Source organism: Pseudophryne corroboree, chromosome 11, assembly GCF_028390025.1.
Source record: "Pseudophryne corroboree isolate aPseCor3 chromosome 11, aPseCor3.hap2, whole genome shotgun sequence".
In the NCBI taxonomy this organism is placed as follows: Eukaryota; Metazoa; Chordata; class Amphibia; order Anura; family Myobatrachidae; genus Pseudophryne; species Pseudophryne corroboree.
The window spans coordinates 202,508,281-202,525,917 of record NC_086454.1 but is presented as its reverse complement, the minus strand read 5'-3'; the positions used below and the strand labels follow the sequence as shown (position 1 = coordinate 202,525,917).

Genomic DNA, 17,637 nt, shown 5'->3' with positions numbered 1-17,637 from the left:
CTCAATGAATAGATGACTGTAATGCCACAGGCAAAGGGTTCGAATCCCGGGTATGTAAGCATTTTTTTCATTAATGTGGTATAGGTATTAGAACGGAAGGGGTGGGGGAAGGAGACAGGGGTGACCAGGAGATGCTGGCCTTCAAAAAAGGGGGAAGCTACAAGTGAAAGCAATTAAAACTCATAATTGACAAGTGTGCCCCATACCCTGCAGTGCTATGTGCTGTGGTACACTCCACACCACCCTAGTTATGGCCCTGCACATAAGTAACATTTTGGTTAGCATTTTTATAAGGCCTTCTTTAGGGCATGGATTACTGTAAATCCAAGTTTGAAACACAAGATTATCAATTTTTTTACTATGTTTGCATTGTAGTAACACAATATGGAGTTTAAGTTCAGCACAAATTGTATTTGCAATCCCTCTGCTTGGGACAGTGGATCAGTAATATGGAAGTGCAACTGGAATACAGTATGACTGTAAATAAACCACATCTTCAGATGTATAGTTTTGTGTATTCAATCTCTGGTGCAAAAATATGGACTGATGATGATAGCCAAAATAGTCTGGGATGGCAAGGCAATACCTTCAAATGCTGCAGTAAGAACAGGATATTATTAGCTTTTTAATGCACTAGCTCATGCTGTTGCTCAGTGATATAAACGGTCTATACAAAGTGCTGGCAACATCATTAATTGACCTGCAGAGGTGGGAGGTCCTATGAAGACCATAGCCACTATTTACTGTGCACTGCAGCTGGTAGGAACCTGTGGAAGTGGTTAGCGGTTTGATGTGCGCCAATGGGAGTTGAGCATATGTGAAAATGGGATAGAGGAGAGACCATATGCACCATTCTTCCATTGTTACAAATGAGGGAGGGAGGGGCTGTAAACTTGTATACAAGCCCACTTAGTTCAGGAGTTTTATATTAATGTTGTTAAATAACAATTTAATGGTTCTGATCTCATATACTGTATAATCAAAATATTTCTTAATTAAAATATCTCACGAAAATTCAAATCATTATGGTTTCTTTTTTTTATTTATAGGAGCAGTGATCGTGTTGTTCTTGGAGAACATGATAGAAACTCAAATGCTGAGGCAATCCAGGCTCTGGCTGTAGGAGCAGTGAGTAACACATTTTCCACTTTGCAGTCACTTATTCATAAACATATTAATACACTTTACATAAATATTTTTCTGTACAATAATACATTGTTATACTGTACTGTATTGTTATACATGACATCATCTATTTTTGCTGCATATTTGTGGGTTGAAACGCTGTGCATCATTCTGTAAAGCAATTAGCGCTCTCTCTAAAATGTATTCTCTTAAACTTTCTTTTCATGTTCATGATCCCCACTTAATAAAACTAGAGGCACAAATGCACCTACTCAACCAAGCTCTGCTTTTAAACATCCACTCCATCGACTGATGCACTTGTACAGTATATCTCCCCACAGCAGTTGGAGTCAGATTTTACTTTAATTGTAAAGAGGCAGGTAGTAGCAGGAAATTAGTTTTACTTTATTAGAAATCTCAAATTAGCCAGCAGGTGGCACTATAAGTCCAGCTTATTAGCTGCATTTAAAGTCCAAAGTTATTGTTGTTGTTATTATTATTATTATTATTATTATTATCCTTTATTTATATGGCACCACAAGGGTTCCGCGGTGCCCAAGTACAGAGTACATAAACAATGAATCAAAACAGGAAAATCGTGACTTAAGGCCCGTACACACTGGCCGATATATCGGTCATTCTATGGAATGGGCAATATATCGCGGGTCCGTCGGCCAGGGTGTACGGACGGTATGTCTGTGAACTCCATCGTTCACAGACATATCACGTTGGCCCTGCAGCACAGCTGACGGCCAATATATCTACCGATGTATTGGCGCATCGCTGTGTGTGTACGGGCGACTAGCCGACCGCCCGTACACAAGCGGCAGCAGCCGGCAGTGATTGACAGCTGAACTGGGCGGGCGTTTGTACACGCCAGCCCAGTTCATGATGTCAGTCCCCAAAGGATCGGGCAGTGTGTATGCACAGCACACTGCCCGATCTGTCCATAGATATATCTGCAGATCAATTGATCTGCATATATATCTATCAGTGTGTACCCACCATTACAGTTGAAGACAATATAGGACAAGTACAGGGTAAATAAACGTAGCTATATCAGTAGATGAGACTGAGATAAGTATCAGGGTGGCAGAAAACCGCAGGAGTTGGTGCAGTTGAATATGATTAAAGTAAGAAAAAGATAAGCACTTGAGGGAAGAGGGTCCTACTCAAGGGAGCTTACATTCTAAAGGGGAGGGGTAGACAGACAGGGGTAACACAGATGGGGTAGACAGAGAGCGTGGAACAGAGAGTTAGAATGAGATTTGGTTTGGTTTGGTAAAGAAGTGGGTCTTGAGAGCCCGTTTGAAGTTTTGTAGAGAGTAATCAGGCAGGAAGTAATCATTATGCAGGAGTGTGGGAGTGCATTAGCAGAGCGAAAATAATGGGTGGGAGTGTAAAGAGATGTAAATGGAAGAGGAGTGGGTGGGGGCTTTGTAGGCGACTGTGAGAAGCTTGAATTGGATTCTGAAAGGGAAGGGGAGCCAGTGAAGGTCTAGTAAGAGAGGAGAGGTGGACATAGTGCATTTTGTGAGGAAGATTAGCCGGGCTGCAGCATTGAGGATAGATTGGAGTGGAGAGAGGCATTTGTGAGGGATGCCAGCCAGGAGGACATTACAGTAGTCTAGTCTGGAGATGACCAGTGAGTGGATATGGGTATTAGTAGCATCCTGGGTCAGAAAGGATCTCATCCTGGAAATATTTTTCAGATGAAAAGTTTTAACAATACCTTCATAAAGACTTGCGTGAGAATGGCTGCAGTTAGTTTTAGTGCTGAGTTTGTATATTCTTTTGTTTCTCTAATGAGAAAGTCTCTGGTCACTTCCGCACTGGCTTTATTTTATTTCATATACTTATTTATTACTTTCTATTTTTTTATTTACATATTTGTGTTTGCTTTCTCTGTCTCTCATCCACGATGCTCCTCTTACTGCTTCTCTTCCCCTATCTCATCTCTTTTCTGACTCATGCTTAACTTTTCAGTGGCGGCTCAGTCGCTGGAAAATGGCAACCAAAGCGGGCAGACATGTCACTTACAGCCTGAATCATCAGAGTTGCACACAAGTCCTCTGCACTTACGCCTTAGCTGAGTGCTCGGAAGTTAATTTGGATATTCATCTGTGTTTAGATTTAGCCCCATCCATGTGGCTGCACTGGCTTCAACATCCACTTGCAATAGTATTCATTGTCAATATTAATGAGCATTTGCACCAGCATTACCCTTGTTAGTGAGAACTATAAAAAAATCAGACATACAGTATCTCTGTGTAATATCACTTTCAAATAGCCCACACTCATCTTACATGTAAGCACTAAAGGCTAAGACACATACAAATCTCCTATAGTTGCTCAAAGTTGCGAATGCTCAACTTGGAAGCATAGTGTGAAAATCCCAATATCTGTCCTGAATGGACATGTTTATACAAATATGTTTGACCGACACAAGCTGACATCACCAAAGAGGATTTTACACCTCTCCCCATCTATTTTGTGCTTGTTGCATTTCATTATTTTTAGTAAAGAGGAGTCTGTTTTGCAGAATTGTCAGTAACAAATACAGGGCCTAATTCAGACCTGACACAGCAGCAAAAACTTTCTCTAATGGGCAAAATCATATGTACAGGGTAGGCAGGTATAACGTGCAGAGAGAGTTAGATTTGGGTGGGTTATTTTGTTTCTATGCAGGGTAAATACTGGCTGATGATTTTTTCCACTGCAATTTGGGTTTCAGTTTGAACACACCCCACCCAAATCTAACTCTCTCTACACATGTTTTGTCTTCTCCACCTGCACTGCACATGGTTTTGCCCATTAGAGTAAAAGTATGCTGATGCGATCAGGTCTGAATTAGGCCCACAGTCCGAAGATACATGCAAACACCCTCAATTATTTCTGTTTGTCTGTTTAAGGTCTTTACTCACCCCAACTGGGACACCAACGCCATTAATAATGACATTTCCCTGATTAAGCTGGCAACTCCTGCTGTTTTTGGTAGCACAGTATCTCCAGTGTGCCTGGCCAATCCTGGTGAGGTATATGATGATGGTCGGATCTGTGTTACCAGTGGATGGGGAAAGACCAGATACAATGGTAAGCACAAGTGATTTACTGTATGTTGGTCCGCAGGGTGTGCTAACATTGCTGTTCAATGTCCCTTTTTTGTTAAGGGGTCTATTAATCATCAGGCAGTAATAGAACGTGTTTAGAAAAATAGGGTAAAGCAAATTAAGGCACATCTCCCATTAGATATACACACAGAACTATCTAGTCTATGCTGCTGAAAGCCACACAGTGCAAGTTCTCCACTGTCCAGTATTTTTTTATAGAACAAAGAATTTTTTTTAAAAAGCTTTACACATTCTATAAATAGTGTCTCTGTTTCCATACACAGCTGTGCTCACCCCCAGCAAGCTGCAGCAGACTGCTCTGCCTGTGCTGTCTAATGCTCTATGCAAAACCTATTGGGGTAACAACATCAGTGACGTCATGGTCTGTGCTGGAGCTGCTGGATCCTCTTCTTGCATGGTTTGTACTTACTTAAAAACAAACAGTTCTTTATCGCTATTTTTATTGTTACAGTGAATGAAAGCATTTGTTAACAGAGCAAGGAGGATGACCAGCGCTATTGAAATGAGACTAAAGTATATATTTCCTCCTAGTTCCTTAACACACACAGTTTCTTCCCATGCTTGTCCTTAGAACTTATTCTTCCCTGACTGATAGGGGAAATCGCTTATCCATTGTCTCTTCTTGCATGGTTTGTATTAGTAGATGGATATACAGTACCATACTGCACTTGTTAGATACTGCAAATCTACAATGCTATTCTTTCTAACTAACACGCTTTGTTTGAAGAATAAAAACAAGTTTATGGGCTTAATATACCCTCTTCTGTAAAATAAAAGGACAAATAAATATTCAAAAAGTTCTTTGGCTATGCAAAAATACAAAGCCACGAGTGCTATACAGATCACAGAATATACTTCTACTTAAATTCCATTGTTCATCACCAATGCATTTGAATAGGTGGCCTGCCCGATGCAGGCTTAATCCTGGACTTACCTTCCTTGAGTCCTATTTATCAACCTGTTTCCCCCATACTTTGTGATTGCACTATTTTTAAAGCTTTAAAAGCTTTCAGTTGTATGCAGGAAAAAGAATGCCATATTAACATGTTGTTAGCCCACTCCTACCTATGGAAATAGTGTCCATTTGGATCTCCCTCTGCTTTCTCTTGAAATCGCAGTGTGCATGCATGACCTTATCAAGCAGCATCTGCCATACAGGGCCGTAACTAGGGCTGGGTGAGCAAAGCCATTGCAGATGGTGCAGGACCCCGGAGACCGCACCATCACTGCCTGGAACCAGGGGTGAGTGCGCTCCTTAGGCAAAACAGTAACGTCCGCCTCCCGTCTGCCTAATTTTAATTTTATTAATGATTAGTTATTAGCCTTCATTTTGGGAAAGCTAATTTAATAGAATAATAAAAAATCCACAATGACATTTTTTATTTTTTATTCTAAATATAATAAATATACATATTTACTAAGTAGTAAAGCTTACAGGGACAGTAAGTGCATATGCTACCCATATGCACTGCATTCAAGATGACGTATGGTACAGTACAGTGAAAATATGTTGCAGTTATTGGTACTTTTTGGGCTGACAGTACCAACACAGGCATTCAAGTGCTGCCCCCAAACAAGTGCCACCCTTAGGCACATGCCTAATGGGAAATTTGCCACTGCATGGAACAGAACCCTGCAGCCAGTAGCTCTGCTGCAGAGCTACACAAATTTCCAAGAGATGCACCAGTCAGACACCATGCAGCCTCTGGAGCTGCCTGGAACATTCTTAGGACAGGTTGTCATCTTCCAAATCTTGCACTACAGAAACAATACAACTGATTTACATAAATGAGAAAGGTGCAGAGAACCTGGGTGCTTTTAGTAGCACAAACTCCAACTAAATTGATATAGACCATACTGTACAAGAACAGATACCTGCAATAAGATCTAATATTTTTCTTAGCTTGAACTCCTTTATTCTTTCCTGCTATATTCTCTACCTGCAAACAAGTTCCACAAGAAAAAAAAACCCTGATACTTTCAAAATAATTTTTAAAATCAGTGAGTCAGTGAGTACACATGGTCACCAGGGCCGGATTATAGGAGGGGCGACAGGAGCACACATTACAGGCACACACACGCTGTCCCCCGAATCAGTCACTGGCACTGCTAATAAAATTGGAGCACGGCGTTTAGCTGTGTCTCCGTTCTCCCTCTCTTCGGCCGCTTTGGAACTCCAGACTCACACTATACAGGTCAGTCTGCACAAAGTCAAATCCTGCAAGACATTGTCTGTCCCAGAGCCGCCCCCTGTGAAGCTGAAGCCAGGTGAAGGAGATGAGTAAGTGAGGTGCCATTTCACAACTCCAAACTCAGCAGCGCCGACTGACAGGTGGCGGCTTGGTTTGGTAGGGTTCTCCAGATCCCTCTACCCCCTGTGGGGCAACCTTGGAATGTCTGAGTGACAGAGAGTTGGTGCAGTGCTGCAGTGCACACTGCACTAATTAGTACATGTGAGTTTTGAGTAGCTCCTCTGCCTCTCTAGCCTACTCTAAATTAATATCATCAAAATAATAACTGATTCATTATCTAATAATAATAATAATAACAATTATTATTATTATTATTATTATTTATTTTACAGTTTAAATTAGGAATACATTAAGATCAGTTTATTAATAGGGGCCCTAGAAATCTGTCGCTCAGGTGCCCTCAGAGAACTTAACCCAGCCCTGATGGTCACTGTCAAGTATGACTGAGACCCCAACTCTCAGTTTGATCATGCTCCTAACTTAATGCACAAATAACTGACCAAGATTGTTGAGACATCCACCACCTCTGAAAAAAAGTAAAATACTACGTGCAATGCTGCATACTGCAAAGAGGGACATTTGTCCACTCAGCTGGACAAGGGCCCTGATGGGTCAATCCAGTGGGCTCAGTCCCAGGTAACTGGTACCCAGGGCCGGATTAAGCCTTGGGGGTGCCCGAGGCAGTTATGGCATGGGGCCCCAGTGGAAGGGAGGTGTATATTAGATTGTGCATAACTACCAGGGCCGGTGCAAGATTTCTCAGCACCCTAGGCAAAACTTCAGCCTCCCTCCCCCTCCACGCCCCTCCCCATTGGCCAACACAGGAAATAAAAAAAAACACATTGGCATCCACAGGAAAAATAATGATAAACACATTGGCCCCTTTCGGGAAAAAACAAAAAAACACTTTGGCTTCCACAGGGTAAAAAAAACACACATTTGCCCTAACAGGAAAAAACCCCACTATGCTCCCCAGTACATAATTAGCATTTACCCCTTTATTACTGACAGAAAAGCAAATTAATGTGCTCCTGCTAAGTACAAAGGGGAAATGTGATGGCTTCTCCAACATATGCGCAAGGCCCTATCTTAAAGTATCAAAATGATTATTATTGTTTACTTATATAGTGCCACTAATTTGCACAGCGCTGTACACATAACATCAGAATTCATATCACTCCCTGTTCCACTGGAATGGGAGTGATAGTCGCTAAAAAGCAAACACACACACACACACACACACACACACACACACACACATATATCCACATAACCTTCACATATGTTTTTGGAGTGTGGGAGACTGGGAGGAAACAGGAATACCCAGAGGAAACCCACACAAACATAAAAAGAACATGCACACTCCACACAGACAGGCCATGACCAGGAATTGAACTCATGACCTGAGTGCTGTGAGGCAGTAATGCTTACCCTATGCCCCTGACCCACCGATTGGATTATAACGTATAAAAAATGTTGCAGGCTGTATGGAGAATACACCCTACAGCAGGTTGGGAAAGGGATCCTGGCACTTAGGATGCCAGTAGTCAGAAGAATGACAGCAGCATCCTGCTGATTAGAATCCCAACACCTTGTAGGAAAGTATGCTAACCCTCTACCCTCCCCTACCTGCAGCCTAACCCCCCTTCCTACAACCTAACCCTAAACCTCCCCTGGTTCCTAACCCTATCCCCCTCCCCATACCCCCCACAGCCTAACTGAAACCCTCCCCGGCACACTTACATTCGGTATGTTGACTCCTGGGATTCCGGCATCGGGATTCTGAGCATTGTCGGGCAGCGCGTTTTTAGTGTGTGACGTTAGATTTCAGTACTAATATATGGCAACAAAATAGTTCATGACAAACTGACAAATACTTTTTCTGAGCAGCAGGTACGGATGTCTTGTTCAGTACACTATCTTGTGATATACTATGTTGGTTCGTTAACAAACAGTTTTTATGTTGCAAATATAGGGAAATGTGGAACTACAAGTCCAAGCATATCCTGCCAAAAAGTAGCATGTCATACTGGAAAATGTAGTTTCATATCAGCTACAGGCGACACATGGAAAAAAAAACACTACCTACTTGCAAGGAGGAGAAACGGTCAGATGGAGAGGCAATAAGTCAGCATCCATCACAGTCTATGGACCTACAGGTGTTCCGTAGCTCTGTAGTACAAAGTAAAAAAAAAAGGCTGTAGTAGTATCACATGCTGCTGCTGGTCTCACAGTGATGGTGGTGGGAGCAGGCTGCAGATGCATAAACCACTGGACTACCAGGGCACTTCCTCTAGATGAGGCGGCCCAGGACATAAGTGACAGAGCGGCCTGGGGGGTATGTGACATCCGCCCCCCCCCCCCCCCTACACCCCACCCCGAGCAGCCTGTTGCTGTATTAAAATTTACAAAAATAAAATAAAATGATCCTCCTAAACAGCAGGGGGGAGGGGGGTGCTCGGTGCTGCCATTGAATCTGCCTATACTCTCCCCAACTGCAGGCCTCTAGTGATACAGTATGTGTGCAGGGAACTTTTTTAACAGGGTGGGAGGTATGGCAATACAGGTACTGGATGTATCACAATGAGCCCTGTAGTACACACACACAACCACTCACACTGAGGCCCACACACACACTCATACTGAGACATACACACAGTGATACTGAGACACACACACACTGACACTCATATTGAGGCAGAGGAACACATACACTCATACTAAGACTGAGACACACTCCCGCTGACACCAATACTGAGGCAAAGGCACACACACACACTCATACTGAGACACACACACACACACACACACACACACACACACACACACACACACACACACACTGACACTCATACTGAGACAGAGGCACACACTCATACCGAGACACACACAGTGATACTGAGGCCCACACACACACACACACACACACACACACACACACACACACACACACACACACACAGACACTCATACTGAGGCAGAGGCACACATACCATCATACTGAGACACACACACAATCATACTGAGGTACACACTTATACTGAGGCAGAGGCACACACACTCATACTGAGAAACACACTGACACTTATATTGAGGCATAGGCACACACACACACACACACACACACACACACACACACACACACTCATACTGAGGGACACATACACACACTCTGATACTTAGACACACATGCTGACACTCATACTGAGGCAGAGGCACAGACTCATACGGAGACAGACACACACTCACTGAGATACACACACACTCTGACACTCATACTAAGGTAGAGGCGCACACACACACACACACACACACACACACTGACACTCATACTGAGGCAGAGGCACACATACACTCATACTGACACACACTCTGATACTCATACTAAGGTAGAGACACACACACACACACACACACACACACACACACACACAGTGATACTGAGACACACACACTGACACTCATACTGAGGCATAGGCACACATACACTCATACTGACACACACACACTGACACTCATGCTGAGGCAGAGTCACACACACACACACACACACACACACACACACACACACACACACACACACAGTGATACTGAGACACACACTGACACTCATACTGAAGTAGAGGCACACACACACACACACACACACACACACACACACACACTCATACTGAGACACACACAGTGATGCTGAGACACACACACACTCATACTGGAGACACACACACTAATATTGAGAAACACACACACACCCACACACACACACTGAAAAACACACAGTGATGCTGAGAGACACACACACACACACACACACACACACACTCATACTGAGGTAGAGGCACACACACACACTCATACTGAGACACACACAGTGATGTTGAGACACACACACACACTCATACTGGAGACACACACACTAATATTGAGACACACACACACACATACTGAGAAACACACAGTGATGCTGAGACACACACACACACACACACACACACACACACACTCATACTGAGACACACACACTGATAGTGAGACACACAGACACTCATACTGAGACACACAGACACTCATACTGAGACACACAGATAGCCTACCACAGTAGTTACCTCCAGCTTAAGTCACAAGAGCCAGTCTCTGAAAGAGCAGGCATGCCAGGCAGCAGAGCCACAGACAGACCGTCGAGGACCTGACATACTTGGGGGCGTGGCCTAATCACGCAGGTGTGGCCACGCCCCTTTAAAACAAAAAAAAGCATCAAGCAGCATGGAGCCGGCCCGGCGGAGAGGGGACACGGGACCGGGCGAGGGGGAAACCACCTCTCTGCTCCCCTGCACAGCGGTGCGGTGGTGAATTAAAAAAGACTCACTGGTGGATCCCGGGACTCTGGGTAGTGGGTAGTGCATCAACTGCCTGTCACTGTCAGTCAGCTTAGCAGCGTTGCAGGACTACCCGCAGCGCTGCTATGTGTGTCCATGCCGCCGGGTGCCCTGCTGCTGCTATTGCATGGCTACAGGGCCGAGTGGGGGGAGAGGGAGGGGGCGGCTTACTGTCAAAATGACCAAAATGCTCCTGGCAGCCTCAGCGTACCGCCCCCTCAGGTCCCGGCGCCCATAGGCAGCTGCCTAAAGCTGCCTAATGGTAGCGCCGGCCCTGATAACTACCAACATGACACATTCCAGAGGGGACAAAATGCTCTCTACCTGGACTTCCCTCTTAATATATGATTGATGTCACCTGTGTTGAACTATTTATTTCATAAGAAAGCTGTTTCAACACAGGAGATTGCAATCATAACTTTTTTTAAAAAGTCTAGTCCTCCTGGAATGGGTTATGTGGGGATGTATGAATTGTATATATTAAATTTAAACCAATGGTATGTATCAGATTTAAACTAATAGTTTAATAATGCCTGGGTATTGTTTATAGCTCCACCTAATTGAAAGACAACTATTTTATCAAATGTTCTTGTAGGGGAACAAAGACAACTTAAACAACCTTAAAATACACACAGAAAAATAATATTTAGAATTTAGCTTGTCACATGCAAGAATAACAACAGCATCTTTACTACCTACACACTTGAACAAGACTCAGGAGGTCTCTCTCTCTCTCTCTCTCTCTCGACCTTCATTAGAGAACAGGTTACACAGGACCCAGACACCCAGAGGAGAAGCTGGGATCCCTGTATCACTTACAGCTCTCTCCACCCTCCTATCCTCTGGCCAGAAAGCTCCGTGGGTACAGTAGCTCATGAAACATTATATTCTTGTGTCTCTGCCTGCACTGCACTCTGGGCTGCTTGCATTCTGGCTGCCTGGTCTGCTGCTGCATAAGCAGGAAAGCTAAAGTATGCCCTGTGCCACCCGCCATCCCCCCCCCCCCCCCCCTTAATCTGGCTGTGCTGGTACTCACGCAAACCCCTCTCAGAGCCCGATTAGCTTACTATAAATTTTCAGTTAGGAATTATCTGTTGTAATTAGCTCGTTGAGATGGTATAGATCTTTCACTGATGGACTGATTCTTGTTTATTTCTTTGTTGATGGGTTATTTTTCCCTTTGACAGTTTATATATCAACATTGACAATTACTTAGTTTTTTAATTATGATACACCTGTTTAATTTTTGTGAGGCAGATTTCTAATAAGCTGTGACAAGTTTAATTAATGAATTCTTCATCTCTGCACTTTGTGCTCTTTTAATGAAATCATGCAAAATGCATAATGTGGACTCATGCGCAGTTTGTTTCTACAAACATTTACATTTTAACCTTTCTCATTGTAAGGCACAGTTATTTAACTAGAGATGTGCGCCAACCCCCGTGTTTTGGTTTTGGATCTGTATTAGCTAAGTGTTTTAGGTTTGGTTTTGCCAAAACCACCCTTATAGATTTTGGTTTTGAATCTGTATTATTTTCGAAAAATGATAAAGACTGCTGAAATCACATCATTTTGGCCTTTTTTTATTCCTACAGAATTATTAATCTCAGTAAAATTAATTTCCAGTTATTTCCATTACATTATCACCACCTCACAGCTCAAATACTGTTTTCATCAGTTTAGGCCATAAGGTTGCACCAAGTTAGTTGGCTGAGTAAGCTAAGTGACAGAAGTGGGTGGCACACACACGTGCTGTTCAACTTCAAATGTGGCACAGACATCTGGGAAAGAGTGGCAGTGCAGTGGCAGGCAGGATGACAGTTTAATAAACTATACTACCCCATAGAAAGTAACCAAGAATGTCTTAATTAATCAAGAATTAGATTAGAGGCCAGATGGAGGCACAGGGAAATGGAGGTAATAAAACAATTTAAAAAAAATATTGATTGATTGTGGTAGCCAACTGTATGGTCCACTAGGGCAGTGACTGATGTGAATGACTAAATAACTATTTTCTGTGAGGACTAGTTGCAAAAATACAATAAAAGAAGAATCAGAAAATTATTGATTGATATTGGTAGACATTGACAACTGTATGATCCACTAGGGCAGAAATTGATGTGAATGAATAAATAGTTTCTGTGAGGTGAGGCCTAGCAGCAAAAATATAATAAAGAAGAAAAAAATTATTGATTTTGGTAGGCATTGGCAATTGTATGGTCCTTATTTTCTGTAAGGTGAGGCATAGTGGCAAAAATACAATAAAAGAAGAAAAAAATTATGTATGGATGGATTGATTGATTGATTGATTGATTGATTGATTGATTGGTTGATTTAAGCAACTGTATGGTCCACTAGGGTAGAGACTGATGTGAGTGAATTACTATTCTCTGTGAGGTGGGTCCTAGCGCAAACAGTACATTCAAAGAAAAGGGCGTCACCAATGGCCTTAAAAAATGCAGCCCATAATTAAAATAAAGTGGTACAATATGGAATTGTACTTGGACCCTCCCAGCCAACTTATTGTTGAATATTATAAAGGACATGCACAGTTTAACAAACCAAGCACTTCAGCAACAGGGACTGCTACTTTGTGACTGAAGTGCTTGGTTTCTTAGAGATCCACAAAACAAGCTACCAATGGACTTAAGGCAGCTAAATTAACAGCTCTACATTGTCATCATCATTATCATCCTTACCCTCATTAGTGCTTTTTAACTCATTCTCACATAATATAAATTCAACGTTGCTGGAAATTACCATTACAGAAGTCTCTGTACTTTGATGCAATTGCCGGTAAAGGTCTTCATTATGATTAACATAATATTTTCCACATTTTGAGAAAGTAGCATCACACGCCAATTGCTGACATGGTTCCCGGCTGTGCTGAAGACTCTTTCTGCGTACACATTGAAGGGTGGGCAGCTTAAGTGAGGCAGTGGGTGATTCAGACCTGATTGTAGATGTGCTAAATTTAGCACATCTACGATCAATTTCTCCGACATGTGGGTGGACGCCCAGCATGTCAGGCCCTGTCGTCCCCCCTCCCCCCGCACGGGTGTGAAAGCATTGCATGGTTGCAATGCTTTTGCACTCGACAAGTAGCCTAGCTCCCTACCTGCGCAGCCTAGCTGTGCTAGAAGATGGGTTGCAGTGGCTGTGTGTGACGTCATGCAGCCGCTGCAGCCTGCCCCGGCAGCGGTCCAGACACGCCTGCATTGTCCGAACTGAAGATGGGTTGCAGTGGCTGTGTGTGACGTCATGCAGCCGCTGCAGCCTGCCCCCGCAGCGGTCCAGACACGCCTGCATTGTCTGAACCGTGCCCCACCAACGGCGTTCTAATGCCATTGGCATGCTCCCTCCTGCCCCCACCCACCCTGCGACCTCCTCTGTCTGTCAATCTGTAATAGCACCTCACTGGGTCTTACTGGGCGCACACTCCCCTAAGTGCTTCAGACTGCGATTGCTGCCATTGGAGCGATCAGGTCTGAATTAGGCCCGCAAAGCGAGTTTGTACAAGGGCCTCCAAATTGGCTTCTTTTCCTTCCAGAACTCAAAGGGAATCTGTAACACGCCTGTTTGTAAGCTGTCATTTAAATAATCCTCTACCATCCTTTATTTTATTTTCCCTGCTTTCTTTGCAGTAAATATATCATATGGTCTAGAGAACATCTGCTCTATTTTCTTATCGCATTGTTTAAGCTGTTGGTAGTTTTCCGATGTGAACATGTGCCATTAGTAATGGCTGTTAATCTCAGACACTATTGTAGAATATGTGGTTACTTACTATAGCATATAACTGTTAAGTCACCCAGTAGTTTTATTATTAAAATTATGTTATTTTATCACTAATCATATTTATAAATAATTACACAGACAACTGAAATGCTACTAAAGAGGTCATAGCCAAAACTATTGACCAAATCAGATTTTGTAATCAAAGGGTTGCAGTAAAAGCAGTGCTAAGAAGTTCTCAAACTTGGTCTTCAGGACCCCGCACAGTTCATGTCATCTGTGGAACTTTGAAGTGTGACAGTTCACTGTTTAGAATGGAGAAGGGGGAGGGGGGGGGGGGGGGGGCAAAGGAAACATTCGCCCTGGGCTCCACAAGGTCTACAACTGGCACTGAGTATATGCATCAACATACAGTATCGCAAGTCGGCAGGGTTGGTGCGTATGTATCTCATTTACTGTTCAGTTTAATTGGTGATGAATGATCTTATAAAACACACTGGGTAGGGAGGGCAATCCCGGGCTATTTTTTTAATCCCGAGTATCAGAATTGAAAAATGGTCAATCATGGGATTTCCGGGATACCCAGGATTAGCTTTTTGATTTGTTTGTCCGTCCGTCTGCCCCGCCCCGCCTCTCCCCACCCGCCCCGCACATAAATCAACTAACAAAACTGCTGGGAGGGGCGGGAGGGAAACTTTCTTCAGCGGTGACTGTAGGGTGAGCCGGATGGAGGCGGCAGGTGACGGCCGCCTAACCAGCGGCCTTAGCAGCGGGTTACTGCGCAGCGTGACCTCACAGTCAGAGGTCACGCTGCGCCGGGGGAGCTGGAAGGAGGGAGACGGGCAGAGTTGAGCGTGCTGCCCATCATTAAAGGGCTGCCTGATCCCACAATCCCCGGGATTGGAGCTTCCAATCCCGAGATTGGCCGCCCTAAGCACTGGTGTATATGTAAAAGGGTCTGAGTTTGCCGGAGGTATAGGATGCCAGTCGATCTCTGACCCTTGTTTTTAAAGCGACAATCATTTACAAGGTATAGTTTTGCCTTGTAAATGATTGACCCTTTAAGAAGGTAAGAGATTGGCCTGCATCCCGCACCTCTGGCAAACTCGAACCCTGTTATACAGTATATGCCCCACTGATTTATTTGTTGCAAGTATTTAGAAGATAAGGATCTTATAATCTAATGACAGTCATGGTATAAATGATGATTTGTTTTTATGGTGCTGTTTATTGCATTTTATCCTTAGTTTTAGGGCTTCATTGTTCCCTGCTTTGTGACCTAGCAGTCTTTTGGGTTTGAATGTTGCCATTACAGAGTTTTTTTTGTGTCATTAGTTTCTCATGGCCACTTCTGAGTAGAACGAAATACACAAATAGGCCCTGAAAAGTATCAGTGTGTTTTTATTAGAGAGGTGCGGTGGGCACTTTTTGTGTTTTGGTTTTGGTTCTGGTTCCATGCTCGTGTTTTAGATCTGGATTGGATTTGCCAAAATCACCCTTTCGTGTTTTGGTTTTGGATCTGGATGATTTTTGAAAAAAACATAAAAACAGCTAAAATCACAGAATTTTTGGGTAATTTTTGATCCTATGGTATTATTAACATCAATAACATTAATTTCCACTCATTTCCAGTCTATTCTGAACACCTCACAATATTATTTTTAGGCCAAAAGGTTGCACCGAGGTAGCTGTATGACTAAGCTAAGCAACACAAGTGGTCAGCACAAACACCTGGCCCATCTAGGAGTGGCACTGCATTGGCAGACAGGATGGCAGATTTAAAAAATAGGCCCCAAACAGCACATCATGCAAAGATGTAAAAGAGGTGCAATGAGGTAGGTGTTTAAATAAGCGTTACATACAATTGGCCTATCTAGGAGTGCCACTGCAGTGTCAGATATGATGGCACTTTAAAAAACTAGGCCCCCAAACAGCACATCATGCAAAGAAGAAAAAGAGGTGCAATGAGGTAGCTGTATGACTAAGCTAAGTGACACCAGTGTGCGGCACAAACATGGGACAAGCTGGAATTTGCCAAGATATAATACATGCACAATATTGGTGGCACAGGAGAGTGTACCCCTAAACCACACACACACACAAACACACACACACACACACACACACACACACACACACACACACACACACACACACACAACAAAGCCCGTAAAATTAATTTGGATAATAATGACCCTTTTATTTGAAACTATTATAATAATATGCAGCACAGGCGAGCGTACCCCTATACCACACAGGGCAAACCCTGTAAAAATTATTTGTATAATAATAAGTAATGTATATAACCCTTTTATTTGGAGTCATAGGCGTGCGCAGGACATTTTATTAGGGGGTGCACGATTAGAAGGGCGTGTTTAGCACCGCCTATTGGACATGTCTAACACCACCCAATGGGCGTGTCTAGCACCACCTATCAAGCGTGGCTACCACCACATATTGGCACTCAATGCAAACTAAATAATATAGAGAATTGATGCACACATATATAAAATCTGTTTAATATATGTTAAATTTGTATATTTTATTACCATAGATTATATCCCAATCTCTCGAAATATATATTGATATTGAATTTGAACTTGTCCTCCTCCAAGAGGAACGGTGTATTCTGTGGCGTTGGCACATGATGAGGAGAGAGAGAGCATGGGTAGGAGCATGAGCGGGCATACACGCGGCATGACATCATCACGACACATCCCACAGGTTAGAGGAATTGGGAGTAGGAGTATGTCAGTGATGCTGCACCCATACAAATGAATGACAGCCAGACTGAGCGGAGGGGGTGGCGGGCGCAATGGGCGGGAGAACAGAAATGAGCACACTCGGCGATCGCCGATGCTGCAGCAGCAGCAGGTGTGTGTGAGGGGGTGACAGACATTAGGGGGTGCCTGTGCGCACCAGGCACCCCCCCTGCGCACGCCTATGTTTGGAGTAAATAATATACAGCACAAGACACCACCACTGGACTGATGCAGCACAAGACAGCACCACTGGACT

At 43.4% G+C, this 17,637-nt stretch overlaps 1 protein-coding gene across 1 annotated transcript in view; it reads left to right on the top strand.

Annotated features, from left to right (window-relative positions):
* The window catches only part of LOC134968711 (chymotrypsin B-like), a 145,318-nt gene that overhangs the window by 117,500 nt on the left and 10,181 nt on the right, over positions 1-17,637 (top strand). Inside the window, exons 6-8 of the mRNA XM_063944216.1 lie at positions 1,050-1,128; positions 4,038-4,218; positions 4,520-4,653. Coding sequence (XP_063800286.1) covers positions 1,050-1,128; positions 4,038-4,218; positions 4,520-4,653 — 394 coding nt within the window. The remainder of the gene's footprint in view (positions 1-1,049; positions 1,129-4,037; positions 4,219-4,519; positions 4,654-17,637) is intronic.